We start from the raw sequence: 27,718 nt of genomic DNA, 5'->3' as shown, positions 1-27,718 counted from the left end.
TCCGTCGCGCCCACCGTCCATGTTTCGCACTTGTACAACACCGCGCTCCAAACATACACCTCTAAAGATTATATCGAATTTTTAAATTAATCGTTTGCAAGCATAGAAGTAACTTGTTTTTATTGAAGGCGATTCGACCCTGCGCTATTTCGTTGTTCTATATAATACAGAAATCGAAAAAATTATTTGAAAAATTACGTTTTAATACCTACAATAAATGAGTTAATCTTCAAAGTTACGCATAACGAAACTATAAAAAAAAAACATCATCTTACCAACACCCAAACCTAAATAGGTACGTATTTACTCCTGTAAATTTCATTAAACAACTAACTCACTGTAAAAACCAGCATCTCACTTAAATATTTCTCAATACATTTCCTTTCCAATAAAATCATCTCTTGAATTTTCTACTTTCTCAAACTAAAGTGTTATATACCTAATACAAAATCCATCAAAAATAATAACTAATTGAAAGTATGTTTCATTTTACAATAAATTAAATTTCTGTTCTTTATAAAAATACACAGTGATAATAGTAATCTCAGTATTACAGAATATAAACTTTAGTAATTGCTTAAGTACCTACACATCCTTCTGTTAATATTTCCTATAGTTCATACGATTGTATGCACAGTATACATTCCTTACACATCATTGTATAACTATTTTTTACCCCTCTCATAGCATTGCCTTTTCAATCGATCATAATCTCTCTAATTACTATATTGTGGTCCCGTCTTTATTTTTACTAGATTAACCAAGTCTTTAAATTTTTTCCTATCTTTACGCTTTTATTTTTCCATTTGTTCAATGATCCTCTTCACTCTTCTCTCTTCCACAAATCTTCTAATGTATAGATATTTTCGTACCCTTCTTTCTCAACTCCATCATCCAACCTCCATTAGTCACAAATGTATACCAAAAAATATCATATTTAATGTCCCTTCCTTATTTCTTTTTTCCATTTTTCTCTCACTTTCTTTTAATATCTTTTGTGCGTTTACCATTAATTATCTATCTTCTTTCAAAAATGCAAAAATTAAGTAAACGTTTGGTGGTCCGAAAATCCACCGTTTTCGAGAAAAACGTATTAGTCCGGCCCTGGTAGGCTCATGTAGAGACATGCGACATTGCAACCCCGCATTCAATCAGCTGCTACTTGCAACATCCGTATTGTATTTTTGTACTCATGTACTGTTTGTTATTTAATGATTTTCAAGACTACTTTATTAGTCGTTCCACAACTGTTTACAGTTCTCATCGATGCAGATGGTTAGTTGTTATCGCAATTTCTCTATACGTTTTTAATTCACGTCCAGGACCGACTTGGGATTACATCTTCATTTAGTTTTCTTACATACTTCTTTGTCCCTTTATCACGTTGCACTTGTATCTAGTTAATACCCTCCAAAGCTTACTACTTATTACAGAAACACCCTATATAAGCATCACTCTTCTTTCACCGTATCTCGTCCTTACTTTTTTTTAGCATCGATTATTAACATTATTCAAAGCTTTTTCTACATCTACGAATTCTATGTACGAACCCATCCTAAAAATGTTAAATAATTATTTCATGGTTTAAATTTGACTTTATTTACCAACCTCAAAATCTACAACATTAGTACATTGGTGATTTAGTAATAAATAATTTAAGTACTTGATTTGCGTTTCTGCTTCTAGCGTCGAAACAGCAGACGGCAGGATTAACTTTGTGATAGCATCGATTAAGTTTCGCTTTTCTAGCCATTCTTGTTCATAATTAGAGAATGTGTTGACCATAAAATGTTCCAATCTGTCGATATACAAGGAAAACGTTGCGTTTTATAGATTAGGCTCCATCTGATCTTTCTTCTGCCGCTAATAGGCAATAAATAACGGACTAGCGTTGCGGACATTGGAGAAAGTTTAAGGGAGTAAGCAAGAAGAGCCATGAGCGAACGGAATTGTTCACCACGAATATGCCAAGGGGTTTGAATTATGAATGTTCCCCTTTACTCGAATAGATGGTCTGAAAAAGAAAAGATCGCCGGCTCTCTGTCTCTATTCCTTCCCCCCCTCTCACTTTCTCTCTCTCTCTCTCTCTCTTCCTCTCTTCCATCAGATTTAGGAATAGAATCTGAAGTAACCAAAAGAAGACGCGAAATCTCCGAAAAGAGAGAATAAAATACGATTGCCTGCGGTTAACCATGCTCTTTATATATTCAAAAGCGGAGGATTTTTTTAACGAAAAAATGGCTATTAAACAATTTGATATATCGGCGCATTATTATATCCATTTTGGGATTTGGGGCAAACGTTCCCTTTTCCCTTTCGTTTTTCCTTTCGACTGTTTATTCGCCAATGTGTGCTTTTGTATACTTACGTCAGCCATCATACTGTCTTGATGTGTGTAAACGGAAATGTCCTGATCAGCGGCTCTTTTTTGTGTTAATATTTGACGTGTCGAAAACAAAGTAATTTTCGTGATAAAGAACCGTCTTTCACAGCATTCCTTCATCCTACCTAACATATACGCTTGCTAATTGATAATTTAGAACAAAAAAGGTCACGTAAGTTCATCGCGCGCTAAAATATTGGACACGATAGTCTGTTCAGAGTCGAGATCGTTCTTTTTGATGCTGGTCATAAAGTTCCTGTATACAATTTTTAGAATGTTTTGCAAATTTACAAGGCGGCATGGTGTTTATTTGGTAGTAGACCCTTCAAGGATAGCTAGGTGCATCAGTTAAATACTTAAATCAGTCCCCTATAAACTTTTTGGTTTGTTTTAAGTCCTCCGAAGGTTGTTTTTAAAAATTTCTTCATTTCTAAAAAACATTGAGGCAACTGAGAAAGGTTACCAAATTTGTTAGTGAGTTCACGTTTTATTTACTTGTACATTAATACTCAATATAAGCGTTAAATGCTATAAAGTAAAAAGGATGTAGGTTGGCACGTCTGAATGGTAAGACGCGTTGGTAACAAATCTAATGATTTACGTTCAAAGAACAATAAAGAAAACTTAAATGTTAATCATGCAAAATTGCAGTTTCCCAGTACAGAGTCGTTATCAGGGTTCTAGCGTGAGAGCAGACTTGCGTCAGCACATTTTTATGTATACCATGATAATGTAGCCTGGATAACTATCGGTTCAAGAAGGATCCTTTATGATCCCCAATACAGATTCGTTGTTATTTTGGGGTGTTTATTTTTATGAGTTTCACAGTTAAAAGTACCGTTTGTTGATTTTTTGATGTAGCCGATTTTTCAAAGTTATAAACATCCCTCTCTTGCAATATTTTGCAAGCCCCGCCTTGTATGTCTCCAGAGAGTTGTTTTAAAGGGTTAATCACCAATGGTGACATTCGCCACACCGTTGGTATTTGTTACTAGTTTTAAGTTTAAATATAAGAAGTGACCAAGCACTTCAATAGAAGAACCGAGCGGCATGGCCTAGAGGTTTAGACCATTGCTTAGCATTCGGGAGGACGCCGGTTCGATTCCGGGTCCGTCTGCCTTGGTCCAAGTTTTTCTGTGGTTTCCTTGGATCACTTAGGCAAATGCTGAGGCAGTAATATTCCACAGATAATCTTTCATTCTCTTCTGTCTTCATTTCGTCCGTCTCATCTTTCTCACCCGAACCACCACCCACCCATTCCCACGATTCCTGAAAGCAGGCTGAAGAGGGCCTTCCGCCGTAGTCTGGAGGGACTGCCCGCCCACCAGCATTACTGGCTGGTGGGAATGAAACACCCAAAAGCTTTTTTTTTCAATAGAAACACTTGAACTAAGACTTGCACTTGTATAGTTAATCATTACTAATCAATCGTTGGAGATACTCTGTACATATTGGTAAATATATATTTAATAGTCGACTTCGTTGCAAGACTTCTATTATTCTACCTTCCACTCCAGAATTAAGCAACACGCCTTGTTAATTTAACGCGTGTACAGATATTCCCCTTACAATTGTAAGTTCTCGAATATTTGCGTATGAAATTTAACATAGTCTGTTCGGTCTTTGTTACGTGTATATAGTTCAGGGACTTCGTTCATAGACACGTCTAGTATAGGAATTTCTCATCAGCTGGACATAAATAAACAGGGACGGTTCGCAAATAAGTGCAATTACTATTATAAATCTTTGCAAGCACCCGCTGTGTCGGTGTCTTCAAATTGCGACTTGAACATTTTCAATATTTTCAGAACCCAATGGGCGTTACCATCTCGTTTATTATATATTAATTATTTCAAATCCTAGCAAATATGAATTTCAGTCATACCTAGGATACGCCCAAAACCATCAGTACAATTATTATAAATAAGTATGCAACTTAAATCAAAAAGCAGTTCAAAAAGGGCAGTACAAGTTTTTCAATTCATTCTGTTCAAATATCTCATCCAATTCATTCAGTATCCAGAAGTAATCAGCCTTTGTACCATAGAACGAATTTGTAACGTGACATTTTAGTCACATAGCTCAAGATGTTGAAGTGTTTTGTTTGAAACCAAACCTTTTTAATAAGTTATAAATATATAATGAATAAAGGAGCGCATCACTTTAGTGCACAAAAAGATAATTTTTCTGAGGAGTGGCTATATATTTCAGTTAACATCAATGGCGGATACAAGGGGCGGAAATTTCCCCATTCCAAGAGCTGTATTACTTTAGTACTGTTAAAAATGCTATGTGAAAACCAAATTAAGAGATTTGCTCCTAAATATAAAACAAAGACAAAAGTAAATAAAGATGGATATCTTCATTTTTAACGAAAAAGAAAAAACATGTAAACATGTAAAAGAAGTTTGTATCTGGAAGTTCCAGAAGTTACTTCTAGAAAAAAGTTAATTTTTCCCGTTAGGTATTGTTTTGGAATACTTCCCTGTCAAAATTAATATAGAAAANCTCTCTCTCTCTCTTCCTCTCTTCCATCAGATTTAGGAATAGAATCTGAAGTAACCAAAAGAAGACGCGAAATCTCCGAAAAGAGAGAATAAAATACGATTGCCTGCGGTTAACCATGCTCTTTATATATTCAAAAGCGGAGGATTTTTTTAACGAAAAAGAAAAACATGTAAACATGTAAAAGAAGTTTGTATCTGGAAGTTCCAGAAGTTACTTTTAGAAATAAGTTAATTTTTCCCGTTAGGTATCGTTTTGGGATACTTCCCTGTCAAAATTAATATAGAAAACCAATGACAGTGGAAAACCTATTATTAAAAAATCGACATAATATGAGAAATCATGTATTCTGTATGCAATTTACGTCTTTACGCATTCGTACGTGCAGAATAGGTACAAGTCAAATGGTTTCAGTATATTCAACATACAGATTTTGGGGTTATAGATGAATACGAAAAAGGTCTTTATTGTTTGTTTGTTTAACCGAAGCAAAATTTCAGTCTGTTAGGAAAAAACTTTGGAGAATAAAGAATTGCTTGATTTTTATCAGCCCTCCAATCCACGACGCAGGTAACTTCCAAAACATTTTTTTTTGCAGGTCAAGTATCAAAAATCATGATTTTGCGGCGACTCCTGAAGAAATAACCGTTAATTTTTTTTATTAAGATTAAGATTAAGAATGTTCAAAAAACGTTCAGTATCACGCATTTTTTAAATCTTTGATGGCTTCTGTTGCAAAAGAAAATTGTAATTCAATAGTGGAATTTTTCAAGGATGACTTTTTTATTTTTAAATGGCTATTAAACAATTTGATATATCGGCGCATTATTATATCCATTTTGGGATTTGGGGCAAACGTTCCCTTTTCCCTTTCGTTTTTCCTTTCGACTGTTTATTCGCCAATGTGTGCTTTTGTATACTTACGTCAGCCATCATACTGTCTTGATGTGTGTAAACGGAAATGTCCTGATCAGCGGCTCTTTTTTGTGTTAATATTTGACGTGTCGAAAACAAAGTAATTTTCGTGATAAAGAACCGTCTTTCACAGCATTCCTTCATCCTACCTAACATATACGCTTGCTAATTGATAATTTAGAACAAAAAAGGTCACGTAAGTTCATCGCGCGCTAAAATATTGGACACGATAGTCTGTTCAGAGTCGAGATCGTTCTTTTTGATGCTGGTCATAAAGTTCCTGTATACAATTTTTAGAATGTTTTGCAAATTTACAAGGCGGCATGGTGTTTATTTGGTAGTAGACCCTTCAAGGATAGCTAGGTGCATCAGTTAAATACTTAAATCAGTCCCCTATAAACTTTTTGGTTTGTTTTAAGTCCTCCGAAGGTTGTTTTTAAAAATTTCTTCATTTCTAAAAAACATTGAGGCAACTGAGAAAGGTTACCAAATTTGTTAGTGAGTTCACGTTTTATTTACTNTATGATATTGGTAAATGCATATTATTATAGAATAGTAAAATAATATCTTTTATTTCTCTCCATTTAACGACCACTCTTTATAACGCCGAAAAATGTTTAGTCCCTTAAGTGTCGTTATATAGAGTTTACATTGTATTTCTGTACGCATATTTAATATATTAAATCGTCTATTGTAAAAAGTTAAAATTTTGTGTTTTTGATGGGCAAAATTACACCCCCTACTTCTTCCCTCCCTCATTAAAACTTACATAAAATAGAGTTTCGTGGACTTTCGCGTATATTATTTACGGTAAAACCCTAACAATGTCCCAGGCGGTTAAGAATAACGACACTTTTGAGTGGCGCAAACCCAGAATTCCAAGTTTCACCCTAGACCTAAGATCATCAAGCTAAGATGATGAAAATTTTCTTTGTATATTATTGAGGCTTTCTCTCATTCGGATAATCCCGCTGTTCGTCCCATTAGATTTATTTTCTTCGCTGTAATTATTTCCTGTACGAACTGTGGATAGATAAAGGCACATTTCCATATCAAGGCAATCACACGCCGCAAGCCCCTGCTAATGGCAAATATTTCCGAGATATTAAGCCCCAGTGTAATATGAAACATCACCCTAAATTACTAGCAGCTTTCCCGCGGGTCTCCTTATATATGTCGTCAGTCTAAATTTGGAAACGTCTTAGAATCCTACTTCACAATTTCCGGCTTTTTCCAGTTGAACGAAAGAAAAGAACGTGGAAATTTCTGTACTTGTATGACACGAACGAAAGCTTTCGTTCGCGTAAAAAAAATTTGGTGGGTAGATACGTAAGCACATTGAAATACAAAGGTTACGAATAATTTCGTGACCATTTAAGAACTACCTATGGGACGTGCAATATTTTTCGAAAACGATACTTGTTAAGGTAGTTGTTCCATGAAAAGCGTTTTCTTAGGATTCTTTTGAAACTTTGAAAGAATATTATTTAAGTTATTCTTCACCTACATGTGCAGACTGAAATTATTGGACAATATAGTTTCAGAGATATTTAATTTCAAAGTTCGCGTTTTTGCGGATCTTATACATTCTACTATACAGGATACCGGCGAGGCTAACTAGAAATACAATGTTAACTTGGAATCCCTTCTTACAAATGTTTTAAAAAACTACAGAAGGATTAAACAATGTCTAATAACTTCTTTGAAAAAAGTTTGATTAATTATTACAACACAGTTTCTGAGATATTAATTAATAAATAACGAACAATTTATCGCACTCAAGTAGTAGAAGGGATACACGAATGAAGAGCGGTACGGGATTGGCTGGGAATAGTGCAGTAACAGCAAAAAGTTTTAGGCTTAGGTATCACGGCCACTAACTGACTGTACGATACACTCTAGCATAAACTTTTTACTTAATGTCGTGAAACAACTTCCTTAACTACAATTTTTGTCTAATATCTATGGTGTGTGCCTATATACGAGCAAAAGTTTCATTTACTTAAGTTTTAGTGACAATGCAAACAAAATTTACATTTCTTAATTATACAAGGTTACAGGAAATTCAATATATTCTATTGGACGGGTTAGAGTAGAGCTCATTTGCCATCGATTTTGTTTTATGGTATTCGAGCCGACAGTTGTGAGTTTTTGAGATAACTAAATTTTTATGTTTTTATATGTCGATTTTTGACAAAAAAGTTACGTAGCCCCCGTTTAGTTATTAGCGACTGTTTGTCCTTCCGGTAAACTTATGAGTTACAACTCGAACCATTAAATTAATACATTTAATCAATGTCAGCTGATATTGTTAATTACTTATCTTATTTACTGTTTATTTGCTTTTCCCATATTGTTATCTGTAGTCTACTGTATTGCAACTGATTTCTCAACATTTTTCTCAATTTGAATAGCTATTTTCATTTTCCATTCTTCATAAAAATATTTAATAACTAAACTGTTAGTATGGGTGTTTGAGTGGCAGTAATTAACTCATATTATTTGTTTCGCAGTTATGCTAATAATTTCACAGCCATCTTCGTAGACAAATAAACAATTTTAGTTTTTTACAAAGAACTGTAAGTAATTTGAAAACTAGGGAAGACGGGTATATGGAACCATAGTACCATTCGAAAGAAAACACAATTCTGTAGAAGGCCATGAAAATATATACCTACATGGTGTTCCATTTGAAAAAATTGACTTAACGATTGTTTGAAGTTAACTAAATCCGTCACTCAGTATCTAAGACCCTGTATGTAATTAATCCACTTTGAAAGTATGCATGGACGGGAAGCTTGGGGCATAGCTACCTTTCCAGACAATCAGAAGTAGAAAAGCACTATAACGCTGCTTTCACACATACGGTTTTTTGCCTTTGCCGTGCACAATAGTAATACATTGGTTTATATGCAAGCTTTCACATAACACGGTTTGCTGCCGGAACCGTACACGGCTGCCGTCGCAGCACAGCATGGGGACTGCAAGGACATGGCGCCGTAGTGAGACAAGCAAGTGTATAGAAGTATTCACACAAGAAATTATATAGTGTGGCGGATAATAACACCACTATATTTAATGTGTCGCATATGTGTGTCCTCTTTTTGTAAATCATCTTGCAATTTTACGATTTTTTCTGATTTCAGGGACGAGAAAGTGCAACTTATCCTTATACCTAACTTTCCAGGTAAGAAAATGCATTTACTTCTTATTAGAAAAGTATTTTAACATCCTTAGTATTAGGGACAAATCTATTAAACAGCTAATAGATACTTAGGACAGTTATTGTGTTATAGCTTAAAGATAGTAGAGTGATTATAGTTCGGATGTTAATAATTGGCATAGTCCCTAATAATACTGTCGTATTTACTTTCTTCTTTCAACTTATAATTATACTAGAGCAGTTGCTAACAGAACTCCTACTTTTACTCATGATAGACGTTATACTGAATATCGTAAATATGGAAAAAAGAATTGGTACGAATTGCAGCGAGCACTAATAAAGAAAAAGGAATAACATTACACCAATTGATGTGTAACAGAAAGAGATGCACACAAGCAGAATTTGAGTGTGTTGCCAGCATCAAACTTTAAAGAAAGTTCAACATTCTCAAGAAATTAGGAAACCAAACGCTTATACGTTTTTTTGCCGTGACCGTGTATAATAGTAATACATTGGTTTATATGCAAGCTTTCACACAACACGGTTTGCTGCCGGGGCCGTACACGACTCCGTCGCAGCACGGCATGAAGACTGCAACGGCAAAAATTGTTTTCAGGATCGTTTTTCTCTCTGAATTGTGCAATTAACAGAAGAAATTATATAGTGTGGCGGATAATAACTCCGCTATATTTAATGGGTTACATATGTGTGTCCTTTTTTTGTAAATCATCTTGCAGTTTTACGCATAATTTATCGAAACTCCTAATGGACATTCGAAAATAATTAAAAAATTTGGAGCTATCTTCTCGTAGCTCATGAAATGAAAAACCTTCTTGTTTTTTGTGTTTTTCTGCGATTATGCCATATCATTAGTAACAACATGCGTTTTTTTCTTTCGTCCATTTTGGTCACGTATCAAAACAAAACTAAACCCGAAGTGAAAAACCGTGTGCAGTGTGAACGCAAAGCAAATGAAATTATGGCACGGCACGGCACGGTTGCCGTTAGAAAACCGTATGTGTGAAAGAAGCGTAAAGGTCTACCTAAAATCATAAGTAGAAATCCAAACCATCATAATATACAGTGTATTCCACATAAAATAACGAAGTTGGTGTCAACTTCCGGTATAACCGGAAGTGCTACACGGAATTTAATTGAGGAGAGCATACTCAATAACGCTATTGTGCAAATTTTCAAAATTCGAATCGAAGTAGTTTCTGAAATATTCTAATGGGTGGTCACTGTGAGATACCTTAAATGTAATTTGGAATGAGAAAAAACATCTCTTATCAGTTCATTTATTAAGTAAGTGAAAATTTTAAGATTAAAATTTATTACGCAGTAGGGTTTTTGTTTTTTTTTTTTCAATAATTAACGATACTTGATTGTACATTTTCTGATAGCTAACATCCCAACACTTCATCGAGATAACAAGTAATGACAAAGTTTCATGTTGTGGACTTGGAATCGCAAGAGGTTTAAAAAAATCTATATAATGCTGAGTTGTTGTAAATTCGCATTTAAGAACTGTCGGTACAGAATGTTTCCTACATATTACTAAATTAACTTCCTTAGTTCACTAACTGTGCAGTTTTAATAAATGGTGTGTAAATTACGCCAATTTTCATTTCTTTCCAATGAAAAAAAAAGATAACGGTGGCAAACAGCTACTTTTGCTCGGGATTTTTTAAATGCAAATTTACAAGAACTTAGCATTACAAAGATTTTTTTATATCTCTTGAGATTTCAAGTCCACAACATGAAATTTAATGATATTACTTCAGCATAATCTTATCTCAAGGAAGTGTGGAGTTATTAGCTATCAGAAAATATGCAAAAAAAGATTACAAATGATATTTTTTAAGCTACGTTTTCTTGTCAAAAATCGACATTAAAAGTTAAAAACATGAAAATTTAATTATCTCAAAAACGAACAGGTTATGAGTATTGATAGTTGTGAAAGCAGTGGGGAGGGTTAAAACTTCCCCTTACCTTTTTCAATAGTGGATATTTGCAAAATGTCAATCTTGAATAATTACAGTTTTATGCATTTCTTTAAGCTCAAAAACACAATATAATGAGAAGAATTTAATATCAGATCAGTACTGTATAAAAGTAAATAAAAGTAAAACTAAAATACTGGTATGCAAGGGAAGAAAAAGTAGGGAAAGAGCGAATATAAAGATAGGAGACGAAAAATTAGAAGAAGTGGCTGATTTTAGATACCTAGGAAGTCAGATAAGTGAGGATGGAAGGAGTAGTAGGGATATAAAGCAGAGGATAGCGCAGGGTCGTGTCGCCTTTAATAAAAAGAAGTCACTTCTATGCTCGCGAACGGTTAATTTAGAAATTCGAAAAAGGTTGTTAAAGGTGTATGTTTGGAGCACGGCGTTGTACGGGTGCGAAACATGGACAGTGGGAGCGGCGGAAAAGAAAAGGTTAGAAGCGTTCGAAATGTGGTGTTATAGGCGGATGATGAGGATATCGTGGGTAGAAAAGGTTAGAAATGAAGAGGTATTGGAAAGAATAGGAGAACAGAGGACTCTATGGAAGTCAATAAAAAATAGGCGAGATAGGTTGGTAGGACACCTTCTCAGGCATGAAGGTCTAGTCAGAGACATATTAGAGGCAGAAACAGGAGTTAGGAGGGGTAGAGGTAGACCTAGGTTAGATTACTGTTCGCAAATAGTTAAGGATGTGGGCTGTTCTAGTTTTAGGGAAATGCGAAGTTTAGCTCAGGATAGGAAAGAGTGGAGGTACGTGTCCAACCAGTCTTAGGACTGACGACCTTATGATGATGATGAATATTAATAGATGTGAAAGCAGGGGGAGAGGTTAAAACTTCCCCTTACCTTATTCAACAGTGGATATTTACAAAATATCAATCTCGAATCATTAGTTTCTGCATTTTTTCTTCTTTAGTGTCACGATCTCTATAAAATACTACATACAATACAATTATTTTTTTTAGTCAGTTTATTTATTTTTACTCATTTCTTTTTTGACGTATTTATTTAGGATCATAAGGTTACGGTAAGGAAGACAACACTCACGATGTTTTTAACATTACCATTACCATTATTATTACCGCCACTTAGAAAATCGGAGTAGGCTTAACATTAATTCGATTTTGTAAGGTATCAAGCTATAGCCTACTTTACTTTTTTTTTGCAATGTCTGTAAGAAACATTAAAAATGAAAATTTATGCCGCTACTTAACTTATCTTCGATTTTCCATTAAAAATCCACTCTTGTCTTGTGTACCACGTCCTCTAAAAATACTTACCTCTACCTGGCTGGAAAAGCCCGTTCACGTTAATGTAATTATTTTCTCATCCGCTCTCGAGAGTTCTTTCTCTTCTTGTTTTTTCTTTCTTTTTTAAACTGCGGGTGGGCGGGCAAAACCGTCAGCGATTCGAAATCAAAATCCAAGTTGGTGTGCTCCTTTGCAAAGGAGAGCTATCGCGTGCTGGGTCGTAAACAAATGAACTCCGCTTCATTAGTTTGATTTACAGCAAGAATGTTTGCCCGAAGCGCGCGGCGCGGCGCGACGCGGCGGTCCGACGAAAAATCTCTTCATTTCCAGAATCGCACTTGGGTTTACAATGTAACGGAAAAATAACGCAGCCTCGGGCTCGTCTAATTTCAATACTAAATACTATCTATATACAGGGTGTTTCCCCAAGGCGGTTTCGTACATAACTCTGTTATTATGGACATTTAATAAAGAAATTCTTTTAGAAAAGTGGTCTGAAGTCATATGGTGCATATGTTACCGGAAATGTATGAAATCCGTCATTGTATACAATTCCTAGATTTCATACATTTCCGGTAACACATATACAAAAAATATTTTCAGTCATTCAGGGTGTTCAGTTTTTTCTGGACTTTATGTAACTTCTTTGTTTTGAATGGAACGCCCTGTATATTTTTACATTTTTTGTTTCCTTGTTTAATTTTAGGAGACATTCAACTATTACAAAATTTCAGCTATTGGAATGAGACCAAATTTTAAAAAAATTTCAAAAATTTTATTCTAAACGTTATCAAATGATTTAAAAAATCAACACTTCAAGTTATTGTCTTTCTCATAGTGACTTTTTGCACTACAATTCCATGAAGTAATGTACCTAAATACAGTTTAAACTCCATATAGCGAACTTTTTAATGAAGAACTCCCTTAAACGTACAAATTGTAAGATTTGTTTGATTTACACTGTTACACGTACACTGAAATAGTCTATATAGCCTAGCAACCACTTTCAATAACCAAACAACAGGTCATTACAGACCCCCAATAAACATGATTTGTAGTCACAATAATATACCCACAATCGTAAACATTTCGTAGATGCAATGGGATTCCAGTTATCTAGCACGTAAAAATTGGGCGATAAGGGTATGCGGTAGTTATCAACCGAGCTTTTCTTTTTTTGTTTACACTGTACTACGCTAGTAGTAGTTGTAGTAGTAAATAAATAGTTAGTGGGGGGCAGATCTGGGGAATACGGTGGTTGCGGGATTATTAGTGTGCTGTTTTTGCAACGATGTATGAGCAGGGGCGCTATCATGTTGCAAAAGCCAGTTTCGGTCGTAAGAACTAGTTTCGGTCGGACACCAGTAATATTCCTTATTGACCGTTCTACCCTGTGGCAAGAACTCATGACGCACCATGCCGCTGTAATCGAAGAAAACTGCAAACAAAATCTTCACATTCGACTCACTCGTACAGCAACCTCCATTGCGATGATTAAGCTTTGGTTTCCCCATTATAACCATAAACCCATGATTCGTCACCAGTTATGACCCTCTGGAGCAAATTTGGGTCGTCGCGGACAGAGTCCGACAGCTCCATAGCAATGTTAGCATAACGCTGTTTTTGGGCGAAATTGAGCAATTTTGGTACGAACTTTGCGGCAGCCCGTTTCATGGAGGAGCCAATTGATATGTTTAGGTCCGCAGCAACCTCTCTAACGGTGATTAGACGACTGGCCAATACTATTTTCTTCACTTCATCAGTGTTTTCATCTGTTGTACTTAGGCGTCCGGCACACTCTTCATCGTTCACATCATCTCAACCCTCTGAGAACATTTTGTGCCACCGATAAACTTTTCTTCGTTCCAAGGTAGCTTCACCATATGTCACAGTCAACATTCGGAATTAATTTTGTTTGTCACAAAAAATGTAATTCAGATTCTTTGATCAATTTTTTGGAATAGATAAAATTCGAAGACGAGTCGAAATACGTGCAAACAAAACAGCTGCCGAAAATTAACTGAATATTTAGCGTTTTATAAAATGCCTAATTTTGCTATAAGTCTGCAACATAAATATAGACAAAAGACTTAAAAATTCGAATGGTTAAATTTAACGTACGGTCAATAAACGATTCGCTTTCGCTTTTTGTTTTGTTGGCAGAAAAGTTAAGAAAGTTTGGTAGAAAAGTTTTTAAAGTGTGAATAGGGCCGTTTAAAGGAGAAGGTTGAGCCACGGTGACGGAACCGGGCAAGCGAAGAAGCCACTTAACCTAATGGAAGCTCCCGTCTACGATGAAGAGTCACGGGGCCTGACCCGCCGACAATAATAAAAGCACCGCTATAAGCCTTAACTTGTACAAGAAACATCGCAAAATATCGGTATGTTGTATGTGTATTCTTGGAAACAAACAATGACATGTTTTTGCGTGAAATTTACCAACCCGAAATCCTTCACGCGTTAATTAGGTCCTTTATTCCCACTTGGCGACAGTCTTTATTTAGAATTTCACGAAATTTTCCTCTATGTACCCTTTAAATAGTCGATTATCGAAAAGGAATATATTTCGCAAGAAATATCTACAACGGCTTTCAAAAACAATGTTAAATGCTTAAAACTCAAAGTTCTACAAACTTAGAGACTGTTTCACGAAACCTAAAACGTGTTTCGAAACGCAAGATATTATCCTTAATTAGAAGCTGTTTCTAACTGAGGATGACAACTAGGGTGTCGAAACGCGTTTTAGGTTTCTAAACACCTTATGGAAATTTAATTTTTAATGCTTTTAAGCGTTTATTTTGATACATTCCGCAGCACACAACTATATTTTGTGTAATAACAACATTTCTAAATAAAATCATATTATAGTTTATCTCATAGACTACCGCAATGTTAAAATAATTCTGTCGAAACTGCTAGACGCGGATCGCGATTTCGATCTTTTTGGATCTCATCATACATCATCAATACAGACCGCTTCGAATTATTTTATTCGATTAAGCTAACGTGCCTATCACGTTGAGGTTGGCTACGCCGGGAATCGTTTTCAGCAAGTAGATATCCACACAAGTTGACCTTGTTGGAGCATACGCAATCCTAAAATGTAGCATCGTACTACAGATGGCGTTTACCGCGCCATTTGTAGTATTTTCTAATACCGCAATGTTAGTTGAGTTTATGCAACAAATCAAAATCTAATCGTAAATAGACTTTTTCAAACATTAATAAACTCACAATTAGTAGAAGAATTTGTCAATGATGTCAGTTAAATGGCTAAAAAAAGCGCGTACAACGTACACCATTCGTCCATCTAAAAAATATGTAAAAAAAATATCGTAAACTTTGTATTTATGCACCGTAATTCTATTTTTTGTACCGAGGCCTTTGGCACTTTAACAAAGCCAGTAATACGAGGGTGGATTGATAAGTTTCCGGCCTAACCAAGAGATGACGCCACTAGGCCTACCTTGAGGTGACATTCTATAGTACCATCCTTGGATAGCTTGTAGCTATAGTTTCAGCCCGATCTCCTTGCTAGTGTAGGTTTGACAGCACGCTGAACAAGACGCCTCTGTGGTTTTCGTAAAAATGGAAAAGCAGGAAAATCGTGCTGTCATCAAATACTTTTATTTGAAGGGGTTAACGCCGAAGGAAATTAAAAAAGAGATGGACTCAACACTGGGGACATCCTCCCCGTCATATTCAACCGTTAAGCAGTGGGTTTCCGAGTTTAAAAAGGGTCGTGTGAGCACCTCTGATGGGCCTCGCTCAGGACGCCCCGTTGAGGTCACAACTCCAGATATGATCGAAAAAATTCATCAAATAGTGCTGGGAGACCGCAGATTGAAAGTGCGTGAGATAGCTGAGACCTGTAAGATGTCATATGAACGTGTGCAACATATTTTGCACCAACATTTGCATATGGAAAAGCTCTGTGCAAGATGGGTGCCGCGTTTGCTAACAGTCGACCAAAAATTGATTCGAAAAAACATTTCTACCGCAAATTTGTCATTGTATAAGCGTAATCCAAGCGAATTTTTGCGTCGATTCGTAACCGTTGACGAAACGTGGGTCCACCACTACACTCCTGAAACCAAAGAACAGTCTAAACAGTGGATTGGACCAGGGGAACCAACTCCAAAGAAGGCAAAAACAATTTTTTCGGCGAACAAGGTTATGGCTACTGTTTTTTGGGATGCAAGAGGTATTATATACATTGATTACCTTGCAAAGGGTAATACTATCACTGGTCAATACTACGCAGACTTATTGCAACGTTTGAGCCACGAGGTGAAAATTAAACGACCTCATCTGGCGAAGAAAAAAATCTTGTTTCATCACGATAACGCACCAGCGCACACGTCAATCGTTGCGACGGCTAAAATCAACGATCTAAAGTTTGAATTGATGCCGCACCCTCCTTACTCTCCAGACCTAGCCCCGAGTGACTATTTTCTGTTCCCTAATCTCAAAAAATGGCTTGGCGGTAAGAGATTTGCGGACAATGAAGAAGTAATCGAAGCTGTAAATGGTTATTTTGAGGAGCTTGACGAATCAGTCTATAGAGATGGCATTAATAGACTGGAACACCGCTATGAGAAATGTATCAGCCTTGGAGGAGATTATGTTGAGAAATAAAAAAAAAAAATTTTTAAAAACCTTGTTTTTCTTGGTCAGGCCGGAAACTTATCAATCCACCCTCGTATAAGGATTATAACACCATTAAATGAAGATTTCAATTCCTGTGGACAATTTGCTTCACTAATAAGAATATCGGGTTGGAATGGATCGCGTTTGGCAATAGTAAATGTTGCAATAAAATTGTGACAATGAAGAATTGTTACCAAGAGCCAAAGCTCGATCTCGTCCATTCCACTTTGCTACTAACGAGACAGCAGCGTTGTTAAAGTAAAGGACCATCTAACGTAACAACCGCTTCTCTCCTTTCACGAAACCGGCAACTCAATTCACTTTGTCGACCAAGATTCTACTAGAAATGTAATTCCTTTAAACTCGCATCCTTCCTTAGTTGGTTGCTTTGTCTTGAATCTCTCTCGCGCCCGGAATTACACACAGTCACATCTCGTCATAGAGACGGGTCAGGAAGGAGATGGAGAAACCGCAATAGTTTAATTCACCATATAAGGAAACTACAGCTATGAATCACAGGAAACGAAGGCTTTCTCAATGTCAGACATACATACAGTCGCTTCATTTAATTTTCCCGGTTTTGGATTATAAAATTAAAATTGTAAATCTTTTACTTAATTATTTATTAATTACTGGAACGGGAATATACCAACTGTGACAATCCTTTTCAAAACAGTACCAAGGGCAGCGAATTTATTGATAAGGGGTACTATGAACTGCGACAATTGTATTAACCGACACGCGAGCCGATTAATTAGGTGATCATAAAATCCCAACGATCTAATCGGCGCAGTTGGTATATCCTCCGACTGGAAATTAGTAAGTGGATTGGAACCGATGCGGATCAGAATTGCCTTGCTTGAAGATTATTCAGAAATAAATGAGGCTTTCTGATCCGGGTATGATGGAAAATCGTCACGTCATATATGATCAACATAGGATCCATTTGAAAAATCCATGTCGGATTCGTTTCTAAAATCCATGACGGATCCGTTTCAAAGATCCATGCTGGACCCATTCAACAGATCCATTCCCGATCCAGCCAAAAGATCCGTACCGGACCCGTTTAAAGCATCAGGATTATTTGTTTGACGAACAATATTGCATACAGAATAAATCAGGTAAAAAATAAAGTTGTGTATTATGGTCCAGTTCAGAACATCGGTTACAATCTTGATTTAAAGATTGTACCGAAACCGTAATAGAATTTGTAGCATTAGATTGTGATAAGAAATTGGTCAGATGACTGGATTAAGGGATAAGATACTCTGCTATGATCAGTTTATGATCAGATGCCCGTATTACGGAAAATTTGATCCGCATCTGATCATAATTGGGGTTCTCTGAACTTATTTTCTAGTCGGGATATTAATTTATTGATATGCCGCAGTTGGTATACGTCCACTGGAACAACCAGTAATGTCTACACTACAAGGAAGAGAATGATATCCTTACTTTCTCGGCTAGTCGCAGGTAACGAATACTGCTGATACTTAATAAAATTTGTGCCTCTTTCTCTATTAAAACAGTTTGTAAGGTATGTATCTCTTTTATTACCATACAAGCAATTGCTTCATGAATACTGAATAAGTTACAGCGACATTGTCAAGTTTTACTCGCATCTATCTAATCTGATATGATTTTTACAAAAGTGAACAAAACTTCTTTTAAATGACATAATTGCTATGTACGTAATACAAAAGTCAAAAGTTATAGTACAATAAATGAAGATCTTAAAAGTTTATTATGAAAGCTTATATTAAGCTGTTTCTGCCTCTAATATGTCTCTGACTAGGCGTTCATGTCTGAGAAAGAGTCCTCTATTCTCCTATTCTTTCTAATACCTCTTCATTTCTAATCTCTCTATCCACGGTAACCTCCTCATTCGCCGGTAACACCACGTTTCGAACCTTTCTAACCTTTTATTTTTCGCCGCGCCCACCGTCCATGTTTCGCACCCGTACAGTACCGCGCTCCAAACATACACCTTTAACAATCTTTTTCGAATTTCTAAATTAATCGTAAATAAATACCTTTATTAAAATATTATGTTTTATATTTACAAAGTGAATTTACATATATGAGGGGTGNTACAAAGTGAATTTACATATATTTTATACACATTTTACAATTGTAGTTGCATAATTCATGCAGAATATGAAAAATTATGATCATGTCAAACCCGCTTTAAAAGTATTTCCGATTATTAAATGTCCCGCTAATTTTCCATTGCTAATGTGGAAAATATACGTAAAACATGACTCGATCTTTAAACAACCTCGAATGTCAAGGTGAAGCTCACATTCTAGGTCACCAATTGATTTCCCATACAAAAGCATACAAATTTTATCTAAAACTGATTCTGAACTAATCAAGATATTTAATTCATAGTTCGAATCTTTCGTGCAAATGAGCTAGTAGAAGATGCTACCACTCGGCACTACGTTGCAAGTTTACGAGAGAGAAAATGGAAAATGTATTCGAATACAGGTATTTAAGATACATCTTGCAAATAAAACTATCCGTATCATTTATCTGATGTCTGGGCGGAAAACTATCCGTATCATTTATCTGATGTCTGGGCGGTATTGCTGGAATGCATATCCGATACCCGGAAACATTTTACCGATATCTGAAGCCAGCTCTCTACTGACCCAAAACGAACACAAAATCTTAGAAATAAAATACAAAAGATACATATAGACATACATTTAAATCAATTGTGGGCATATGTATTTAAATCTTAAAACTGTTGATTTATGTACGATGGCCTAGATGTGTAAATCGAAATTTTGACTTGTTTGTATTGACTTATCATCAGTAAAAGAACGGCCGGAATCCATGGTACCACTACAGATGACAGCCGTAGTTGCCAGACCTAACAATTCATTTAGACCACGGTCATTCAGGCCAAATCATAATTTGCGTGAGGATTATTGTCTGCAATTCAGTTGCCTTAGGTTATGTTGCGATTGGGTTAGATTAGATGTGATTCAACCGTGTAAACAAAAGAAAGTACACGACTACAACACTTCATTCGTGTTGTCTTTATCTACCCTAAAACTATGATCTTCACCTAATTGATCTTAGTGAATTCATTTGATTGGTTGGGATCATAAGGTTACGGTGTAGTAGTCTTGTTCTTTCTTAAAACTGTCAAAGTGAGTTAGGTTAAGTTGCGATTCAATAAACATTTTGAGTTACAAGTTGAAATTTCGAGTTACAACTCGATAATTGTGAGTTGCAAGTAGAAATTTCGAGTTACAAGTCAAAATTTCAAAACAAAAAGGTTCTTGGCATTTCTACACTTTCGTACTGCAAGACAATAATTTTTCTTACCTGGAACAAGCCTTGGTCCGTTGATGCTGGTGGGATGCAATGCTCCTCCGGATCCATATTTGACGTGACAAGGATCCGCGTTGCTCGATACGATAGCAATTTCATCCAGCTCGTGTCCTCCAGCCCCCCCGCAATCCGCGGATCCCCGTCCGCTATTACCCCCGTAAGTCACCAGTCTGCTGCCTCCCGAACTACTGTCTCCCGACTGTTTCCTGCTACCCCCGTGACCGGCCCCTCGCCAATTCAGCACGAGCCTCTTTGCCGTTGAGGACATAGAGTGCAATGTTAGGCAACGGTCATCCCGTTAATGGGACGGCCCAGGGCCGTTATGGCCACCGTGTTTCCTCTTTTTCCAAGCCGAAAGAGAAAAACTCAAATAGAGTAAGAGCGGTAAATCGTTTTTCAATTTTATTCAAGGCGTGGGACGGGATTGTTTTGGCCTTTTTACCTAAAGGGGTTGCATCAAACATGTTCATTGTAGAGAAAAGGGGCGATGCGTCGAATGCTTCACATTTTGTTGACGATGAGAATGCTGCAGGAAGGTTTCGGAATGTCGAGAAGATTTCTTTGGATATGAATAAATTGTATCGAAACCGGTGGCCCTCTTGATAGTCTGAAATAAAGTTTAGAACTGTGATTACAATTGCATATAGTTAACATAGCATAGGCTTACGTTACGTTAGGTTAGATTATAAACTTTTTTTCCAACGAAAATGAACATTTCCGTTACGAGGAAATTTTATTTTTGGTAAAATAGTAAAAAAATACGCTGATTCTGAATTTCGTCCGAGATGGTTTGGCAATATTTGTTAATTTAGCAATAGTGAAAAAAAAAATGATTTTGTTTTACTTTTTGCCTTTCCAGTGTATTTTTCTCCATTTATATCTTACATGTGTTTTATTTTCCATGGCGCTGATTGGAAGTGCTTCTGTTTAGTAATAATTCAAACATTATTTAAAATCAAATAAATTTTTTTTTTATGAATATTCACAAACAAATAGCGCATTTTGCAATTTAAGCTAAAAATCAAATCGCTTATTATTCATAAAGTTAATAACCGATTTTTCTAACATTGGAACACTTTCATTCGTTGTTTTTATGTTTTTGTGGTTTTGTTCGCGAGATATTTAACATAAATTTTTTTTTTATTGTGAACACGATTTATTAATAAACAAAACCACTTCCTAGAAGCGTTATTCACAATTATATCACTACATAGTATAAAACAAAGTCACTTTCCCGCTGTCTGTCCCTATGTATGCTTTAATCTTTAAAACTACGCAACGGATTTTGATGCGTTTTTGTTTTTAAAAGATAGAGTGGTTCAAGAGGAAGGTTTATATGTAAAATAGATGCATAATATAGTAGGGAAACACTGATAATTTTAGAGGTTTCTAATGTGATGTCGTAAATAAACACATTTTTTGCGCTTACATTGCAAACGCTGGCTGAACCCTACGAGATAGATCAAAATAATGTACAACAATATTGTACATCTTAAAAGGGTCTACAAAAAAGTCCGCGATGGTATATGTCTATCTCTTAGGGATAACCCACAATAACCATTTTTATCCTTTACTTTTTATGAGAAATAATGACTTATTTACGAAGCGATTGTAGGCAATACAGCATTAATTCTTATCCAATTAAGTACCTTAAATACATTGTGCATTTAATATAGATCAATATGGCCCTTTACAGCATGTAATTTAAATGAATATTTTCGAAGATATTACAGATTTAAAATGCAGGGACATAGCGGTTGCGGCGGTACCGGCCGGGAGGCCGGTTTGTATTGTCTAATGACAAAAAAACTGTGAATGTTGTATATAAAGACATTCTGTAGTATATTTAGTATGTTCAGGGGGTATCTTTTGAAGATTTCCCCTTCTCGATAATAATCTAAACAAAACAAAAATATACATATTTAGTATCAGCATTGCACCCGTGCGAAGCTGGGGCGGGTCGCTAGTGAAGAATAAAAGAACATGTAAGATGCATGCAGCGAAAAATGCACTGGTGAGGAGGTATTACTCAAAATGTTTAAAAAAGTATTTTTTTTTTCACTGTTATATTAAGAAATGCCCCGACATCTTAGACTATATATGGTCAATGAAATTCAGTATCAGCATACTTTTTTTACTACTTTACTAAAAATTGAAGAAACTAATAAAATTAAGTTATGCATTAAATGTATAATCAACTTTTTTTGGGACAAGTAACCAATAATGCATTTACGTAATGAAAATACATGTCATTAATTGTATCATCATCATCATCATAAGGTCGTCAGTCCTAAGACTGATTGGACACGTACCTCCACTCTTTCTTATCCTGAGTTAAACTTCGCATTTCCCTAAAACTAGAACAGCCCACATTCTTAACTGTTTGCGAGCAGTAATCTAACCTAGGTCTACCTCTACAAAATTAACACCTTTAATTGTATAAAAAATATTATTAAATAGTAGACAGCTCTATTACCCTTAAACAAGCATGTTAGCAGGGTGAATTGTTTGTTTTCTATTAACCGACACAATAATTGTATGAAATGTTGATATTTTCTGTTATACGTTCTAGCTTGTCATGACTTTTAAAAGAAAATAGTGTCCATAGTTGTGGGTTACGAAAACTCGATAACTCACCCTTCCTCCAATGCGTAAATTGACCCTTCCTCCAACGCATAAATTGACCTTTTAGCGAACAAAATGGTGTACAAAGAAATAATAAATATCGGAAAAAAATTTGTTCGTCTCTTTATTCCAACCATGTGTTATCCAGACATAGGAACAAAGAACACTTAATAAATATTTCTACTCGACATTCGAAAATAATTAAAAAAATTGGAGCTACCCTCTCGTAGCTCATGAAATAATGTTACAAATTCACCCATCAATTGTCTGTTTTCAAGTAGTGGATGAATCCAAAATGTTCTTGTTTTTTGTGTTTTTCTGCGATTATGCCATATCATTAGTAACAACATGCGTTTTTTTCTTTCGTCCATTTTGGTCACGTATCAAAACAAAATTAAACCCCGAAGTGAAAAACCGTGTGCAGTGTGAACGCAAAGCAAAATGAAATTAAGGCACGGCACGGCACGGTTGCCGTTAGAAAACCGTCTCTGTGAAAGCAGGGTTGCTCAGAGGACGTTCTTGTAGACCCCTTTTTTAAAACAGTGGTAAATTTTCTTTTTAATATTTAGGGTTAATTAGTAAAGCAAACTGAAAATGTCAAATACAAAAAAATGTTGCTCAAAAAAGAAAAGAATATATTAATGCCGCTTCACTGATAAATCCACCGGAAGTAATAACTTTCGGTTTAGTGTTAGTCTTGAATATTCGGTCTTTATTTTAGTTTTGGTCTTATTCGTTTGGTCTTGTTTTTATTCTTGGTCTTGTTCGTTCAGTCTTCGTTTTGATCTTGCTAGTATAAAGACAATCTTGGTCTTGGACTTGGTCTTGCATTTTCGCAAGACCAAGGCCAAGACTGCAAGACCAAGCCTAAATTTGCTCACCGCTATACGCAGCCCTACAAGTAACATATATAACGCAATTTTCGGGTGTTACAGCTGTTAGGCGTTGGCATTTTCTAATTTTCGTCAAAAGACATTCAATTTTGAAGGGTTCGGCGTCGCGTCGGCGACGTACGAGACAGTAGTGTATTAAAGAAATCGGTCGTGTGGGAAAAATAAGATAAATTTACCGATGCGCGAGAGCACGTAAAAGATAGATCAACCAACTTTATTCGGGTTGTTTTTATCACTTGATTGATAGGCTTTATTATCTTAGGCAATAATGGAATTCGGAAGGAGCTGGGACGATAATTCTTTATCAAAACGTCACTGGTTTAAGAACCGATTGATCGCGATTCAGATGAACGTTGGCACGAGCCCTTTGTCTCGTCAGCTGCAAAACGCTTTTTTTTTTTAACGCAATTCACGCCGCTTAAGAAGCAAATTCTTCAAGCGAGCGAAATATTTTTCGTAAGTATTGGAAGGAAAACTATTTGATGAAAATTTGTGATATATATTAAGGTGGGTCAAAAAAATTGATTATTTTTTTGACACAGAAAAGTTGGTTGCTAGACACTTCTAGAAAGTACTTACTGAATAAGAGCCTTTAAATATGATGCTCATCATCATACTTTTCCATTTTTACTTCAATCTCATATAAAAAAAACATCTTATTATTAATCAATGGTTCACTAAACCCTATACATATATCAATATGGNATTGTTGTATGAAAGTAATTGGTGTTTTCTTTGATATTTTTATCATACATAGATATCGCCGTTTTTTTTTTCGGACTTGAAAATTCCAATCAAAAAATTCCATCGACACTTGTGTAATCAGTTCATCGTTGACTCATAAATAAGATACGCATTTACACAAAAAAAATAATATACAGATAAGAAAATAGTTTTAGACTACAAAAAAATACGGTGAAATTACGACACGTTTCTTCCAAAGGAACTGGATTACACCGAATCGCTGTCGAGACTTCGAGATATAATCTACGTTCACGTTGTCAACGCAGCACTACCACTGAGGATGTCAGCCGCAGTAGCTGACGAAACGTCTGGACAGAATAGTTCACTTAGACCACGGCCCTATAGCCCGAATCTTCATTTTACTATGGATTCCGGCCGTGAAAGCCTTTGTTCTTATAAATTTGAATTGATATTGATAGAAAAAAAGTTAACTATTTTTTAAGTTTTTTAATAGATGTAAGTAGGCTTTACTTGCGAACGAATAGAATGTCCGTAGAGATCATTTATGATCTATTTTTGAGGTTTTTATTTTAAATATATCACTAAATGTTCTCAAATTTTTTTAACCAACTTAACCTAACTTAAAAAAGCCTCCCAAATAGAGGCGAAACGTTGGTGTATATAAAAACCTTCCAACCCTTAATTGCCTTGAACTTTACTTAATATAATCCAAACTAAGGGATGAAATGGAGAATATATCTTTTAAATGGTTAGATGAATGAAAAAAGTATGATTTCTTTTTTGTAAAGCGTTCAATTTCAATGACTAGAGTAAAAATGGAAAACTATAATGATAATATAATCCAATTAAGAGCTCATATTTGGTAAATACTCTAGAGCTACTTAGCAACCAATTTTTCTGTGTTAGAACTAACAAAAAAAATAATCAGTTTTTTGACCCGCCCTAATATACATATACATAAAGAGGAAAATAACTGAGATACTCTTTATAAATTTATTGATTTTGTTAGTAAACAAAAACCATAACAATTGTTTTTCCAAAAGTGACTGCATGAGATCGTTTAAGTACTATATAAGTAAAACAAATTGTTCATCGAACACAAAAATTAAAGATTTCTTTGTCGAAATTTTTTCTTTTTATGTCGCACGAACAAAAATGCATAATTTGATGAGCGTGTGGAATATATTTTTTACGTCTATCTGAAAATATAACCTTCTTCTCTGAAAGCTTCCCTAAGCTAGCCTAACTCTCAAAAATCTTTCAAACAAAGCACATCATCCCTCAAAAGATTTAAATATCATTTGTTGGACTTAAATTCAACTTACATTAGGGGCACTAGGGGCTAGTGCCCAAGGCTGCAAAATTCGCCGTTTCAAAAAAAATTTGCCGTATCAAAAATGCTTAAAAAAGCATGTACCTATTTACAGATAAAAATGAAATAATAAAATGAAAGTGGCCTGCAATCATACGGTGCAAATACATAAGATATTTTCCGTCATACAGGGTGTTTCATTTCTTCTAGACGCTACCTAATTTCCATGTTTTAAATGGAATATCCTGTATATTTTTGCATTTTTAGTTTCTTTATTTAAATTTAGATAGACTTTGTTAACAATGTTCTGTACCTATCTCTAGTAGTTTTTGAGATGCTGAACTGTTAAAAAAAAAAACGATTTCAGCTCTTTGATTGAGACCAAATAGCATCTTAATCATAAAAGTCAAAAACCTGTGGTTTGGACAGTTCGTTTTAGCAGGAATTACCGCATCTTTTTTGCTAAAAGTGGTTGTGATTTCACATAAATAATAAATCTTTTACCATTACGTAGTTTAATCTTTTTACAATTAAACAATTGTTTTGGAAAAGAAAAGGTAACTAAATAAATGAAACATTTATTACTAAAAATGGTGAAAAATATAATTCTCTATATGGTCAAAAGTTTCTTTTTAAAACCAATATTTTTTCAATTTTAATTCCATCATCATAAGGTCGTCAGTCCTAAGACTAGTTGGAGACGTACCTCCACTCTTTCCTATCCTGAGCTAAACTTCTCTTCCGTTAGGAGTTTTTTTTTCAACAATGTTAGTGAAAATATTTTAATCAATTGCTAGAAATAAGACATTTTTATCTGTGAATTGGTTAACAATGCTGATGGAACTAATTCGTAACTATTATTATAACAATAATAGCTGCCACAACGCAATCACTAATGCAACAACAAGGTATGTCATTTCATCGATCTACTTGTATCGGCAGGTAAATGTATGTATATTGTATATTATGTATAGGAACCCACACTACCCTTACACGTACGTACGTATTGTAAGTATACAGCACGTGAAATGTGATGATTCCATTAAACGTCACCCACATCAAACCTACTACCTATACCTGCCCGATATCTAATTCATCTCGAATGGAGTTATTTCAAAATCTATAATATACTATGAATATGTTCATATATATATATATACCTACATATTATGTTCGTTTACGCCTATAACTCCACAAGAAGGGGCGTCATAGTTTGGGAATTGTATTATCGGAACTGTGAAATGACTTCACATGGGGTGCCTTGCTTTCGATCGATTTCGAAATTCTATATACTTATATATGTATGATCATTTAGGTAATGTCACAAAGGGTCTTAACATAATAAATGAAAAATCTTTAATGTGCGTATAATTAGATATGATAGACGAATTAACTTCTTAATTGTGCTAGAGCTTTTATGAAGACAAAATCGTGTTCCCCGTCAAAGAGTAAATCGAAAATAATTACCGTCTCTCTTAATCGTTTTTCAACAACTGTAACAACTAAACAGAGAAAAATGCAGGGTCGGATCGCTTTTAATAAAAAGAAATCATTTTTGTGCTCCAGATCGGTTAATTTGAAAAATCAAAAACGATTACTATAGGTTTGTAATACGCCTCCCTGTGAGTGTGAAACCGTGGACGGTGGACGCTGCTGAAAAAATATTAGAAACGTTTAAGGACGTTCCCAAAGACCAGTGGTTCTCAACCTACAAATACGTTTTCCCTATATAAGTTACCCAGTTGTACTGTAAGAATTAGTTGACCAGCACTACGCTCTTTTGCCCGCCTCCCATGCACATAAGCGAAAAAGTTGACTTACTGCGTCGCTTTACTCGACTTGACAACGTCTCATATTTGTATGGTCTGGAACTGATGAAGGTGAAAAGATATCATTACTAAAGTGATACAATTTTTAAGAAAAAAAAATGCCAAATAATTTATTTATTAGCTTCGGTATTATAAAG

General features: G+C 35.3%; 1 protein-coding gene across 1 annotated transcript in view; it reads right to left on the bottom strand.

Annotated features, from left to right (window-relative positions):
• The window catches only part of LOC108735762 (cyclic nucleotide-gated cation channel alpha-3-like), a 110,787-nt gene that overhangs the window by 59,520 nt on the left and 23,549 nt on the right, over positions 1-27,718 (bottom strand). Inside the window, exon 2 of the mRNA XM_025978916.1 lies at positions 20,212-20,824. Coding sequence (XP_025834701.1) covers positions 20,212-20,485 — 274 coding nt within the window. The 5' untranslated portion in view covers positions 20,486-20,824. The remainder of the gene's footprint in view (positions 1-20,211; positions 20,825-27,718) is intronic.

This window comes from Agrilus planipennis, unplaced genomic scaffold (genome assembly GCF_000699045.2).
Source record: "Agrilus planipennis isolate EAB-ADULT unplaced genomic scaffold, Apla_2.0 scaffold138, whole genome shotgun sequence".
NCBI classification, from domain to species: domain Eukaryota; kingdom Metazoa; phylum Arthropoda; class Insecta; order Coleoptera; family Buprestidae; genus Agrilus; species Agrilus planipennis.
The sequence above is the reverse complement of the archived record's forward strand: the minus strand, read 5'-3'. Positions and strand labels throughout refer to the sequence as shown.